The sequence below is a fragment of the Austrofundulus limnaeus genome, unplaced genomic scaffold (assembly GCF_001266775.1).
Source record: "Austrofundulus limnaeus strain Quisiro unplaced genomic scaffold, Austrofundulus_limnaeus-1.0 Scaffold666, whole genome shotgun sequence".
Lineage (NCBI taxonomy): Eukaryota > Metazoa > Chordata > Actinopteri > Cyprinodontiformes > Rivulidae > Austrofundulus > Austrofundulus limnaeus.
In genome coordinates this window covers 189839-192731 of record NW_013953068.1, presented here as the reverse complement: position 1 = coordinate 192731, position 2893 = coordinate 189839, and the positions used below count along the sequence as shown (strand labels likewise).

General features: G+C 43.1%; 1 protein-coding gene across 1 annotated transcript in view; it reads right to left on the bottom strand.

Moving 5' to 3' along the window:
• The window catches only part of fbxo38 (F-box protein 38), a 79185-nt gene that overhangs the window by 54913 nt on the left and 21379 nt on the right, over window positions 1-2893 (bottom strand). The window contains exons 6-7 of the mRNA XM_014027631.1: window positions 641-916; window positions 442-535 (exon numbers count right to left, since the gene is read on the bottom strand). Coding sequence (XP_013883085.1) covers window positions 442-535; window positions 641-916 — 370 coding nt within the window. The remainder of the gene's footprint in view (window positions 1-441; window positions 536-640; window positions 917-2893) is intronic.

The following is a 2893-nucleotide window of genomic DNA, read 5'->3' as shown; positions in this document are numbered from 1 at the left end:
CCTTCAGGGTGGATATAGCTCACTAGCAGCCTTGCACCGAGGACCTATCCACGTCATCATTTACCCAGAATGCTTTGTGTGTAAATAAAATGGCCCCATTTATGTTAAAATATATTTTTAAAAATTTACAAAACTAAACAGTCTACAGTATTTTTACAGTCTTTATTTTACAGTTAAAATAAAAGTTTATCAAATAAAGTCTAATGATACAACTAATCAGGAATCCCTTTAAGAACAAATCTGTTCATACGAATGGTTCTTGCATGAGGCCCAATGATCCTAAACACACTGCAGAAACAACACTCCATTGATTTAAGGAGAACAAGTTAAATGTCCAGTTCAAAGTCCTGACCTCAGTTCAACTGAGAATCTCCTGCTGTAGATCATCTACAAAAAATGCATTAAAATTTTTCAACAAAAATACATTGAATGGCTCAGTACCTGCGAGCAGCAGTGATGATGAGATAACCCAAATCCACTTCCAAAGCATTCTTGCAAGCTCCAAACACAATGGTATGGAGGTTCCGAAATCCTCCTATGCATACACATACAGCCTTTAGGATTACGTTACATCAAATTTATGGCTCATTAAATTAACTTAGACGCTTTGAGAACATTCATGACTGTGGTAAATACTCACCTGACCTCCAGCTGTCCTCCACAACATGTTGGATCAGACCTCCAAGGAAAGGAACTCTTACCAGCTCCAGCTGCTCTAAATTCCGTGCTGCTGCCAAACCCGTAACTAGCGGGACATATTTGAGGGAGTTTGTAGGCCCTGCACAGTTCCTCATGACAAAGGTTCTCAGGTTAACACACAAAAAGTCCTTAAACGGCTGAGGTTTGGTGAGCCGGACCCACTTCAGGTATAGATGCCTGAGCATTGACACACAGGGGATCTCTGGGACATTCACACCTACAACAGATAGATACAAGAGCTGAAAAAGCAACAAACACTTTAAATCCCACAAAATGTCAACACTTCAGCTAGGTTCATATCTATTTGGACAGAGACAACATTTTCCTCATTTTTGTTCTGTACACAACGAATTTTGAACAAAACATTTCAAATGCTTTGGAGTCCTCCCAGAAGAGCTGGAAGGGGTGGCTGAGGAAAGAGAGGGAGGTCTGGGCTTCCCTCTTCAAGCTGCTGCCCCCACAACCCAACCTGGGATAGGATGGATGGATTTGGATGGATGGATGGATGGCTGGATGATGGATGGATGGATGATGGATGGATGGATGGATGGCTGGATGATGGATGGATGGATGGATGGATGGATGGATATGATTGGATGGATGATATGATTGGATGGATGGATGGATGGATGGATGGATGGATGGAGATGGATGGATGGATGGATGGATATGAATGGATGGATGGATGGATGAATGATGGCTGGATGATAGATGGATGGATGGATATGATTAGATGGATAGATGGATGGATGATGGATGGATGGATATGATTGGATGGATGGATGGATGGATGATGGCTGGATGATGGCTGGATGGATGGATGGATAGATGGATGGATGATGGATGGATGGATGGATATGATTGGATGGATGGATGGATATGATTGGATGGATGGATGGATATGATTGGATGGATGGATGGATGGATATGATTGGATGGATGGATGGATATGATTGGATGGATGGATGGATGGATGGATATGATTGGATGGATGGATAGATATGATTGATGGATGGATGGATGGATATGATTGATGGATGGATGGATATGATTGGATGGATGGATGTAATTTCAGATGCAGTTGAAGTTCAGACAGTTTTAATTCAGTGATTTGAACAAATGTTTGCACAGAAAACTGAGGAACTAAAGCATTTGGAAGTCTCATCTCTACACTCAGGGACATCACAAGGTGATTTGTTCAGACTACTTTTAATGCTCTGCCAGGTCTTTACAGTTTCAGTTGTTGTTCGTTTGTGAGCGTTTCTGTCTGACATTTAATCTTTAACAGGTGAAATGCTCAACTGGGTTGAGATCAGGTGACTGACGTGGCCATTCAAGAATATTTAAATTCTTTATTTTAATAAACTTCTGGGTTGATTTGTCTTCTGGGGTAAATGTTTGGATATATGGATGAGTGGTTAGGGTAGTCACTTCTCTACTTTGAGAGTTGGTGGTTTGATTCCCTGCTATTCTGACATAGGAATGCGCAATATAAACGATATACGGTAGAAACGATATAAATTTGTCCTATTATAGGGATCTGTAGTCTACCGGCCAACCGCGCAATTCTTTTTGATGATGTAACCGGCTGGAGTCAAAACAGAGGAAGCAGGAAGCAGCGTGGCTGAGAGCGCAAATGAAGAGGGGAAAAAAACAAAACATAACTTATCCGGACCACTTTTTACATGTTTACGTGACGGCGCGCCTGCAGCTGGAGGAGAGCGCGCCGCGGCACATGGTGATGCAGCGAGGCTGAGAGCGTAAATGAAGAGGGGAAAAAAACATAACTTATCTGGACCTGGTTCGGGTGTGCGAAAATGAACGCCGAACTGTTTACATGTTTACGTGACGGTGCGTCCTCCGGTCGGATGCCGAACGACCACACTGCCTGCAGCTGGAGGAGCGCGCGCCGCGGCGCAGCAAGGCGACAGTCAGTGCAGGTGAAGTCAGTGCTCCAGCAGGAAGCACAAAAGCTCTCTGAGTCTGGACCTTGTTTCTCCTGTGGTCATAGAGCAATACTGTCTCCTTGTACAGCGGGGAAGTGCTGTGGGAAAGGCTGACAGTCAGACTGTCTTTAAAAAAAAAAAAAAGCATAAACATGATGATTGTCACCCCGTCGGAGCACGCACAGATTAAACACGTGGAGTACAGAAAAAATAATCCTCAAAGTGTGTAGAAAGGAATAAATACAAAC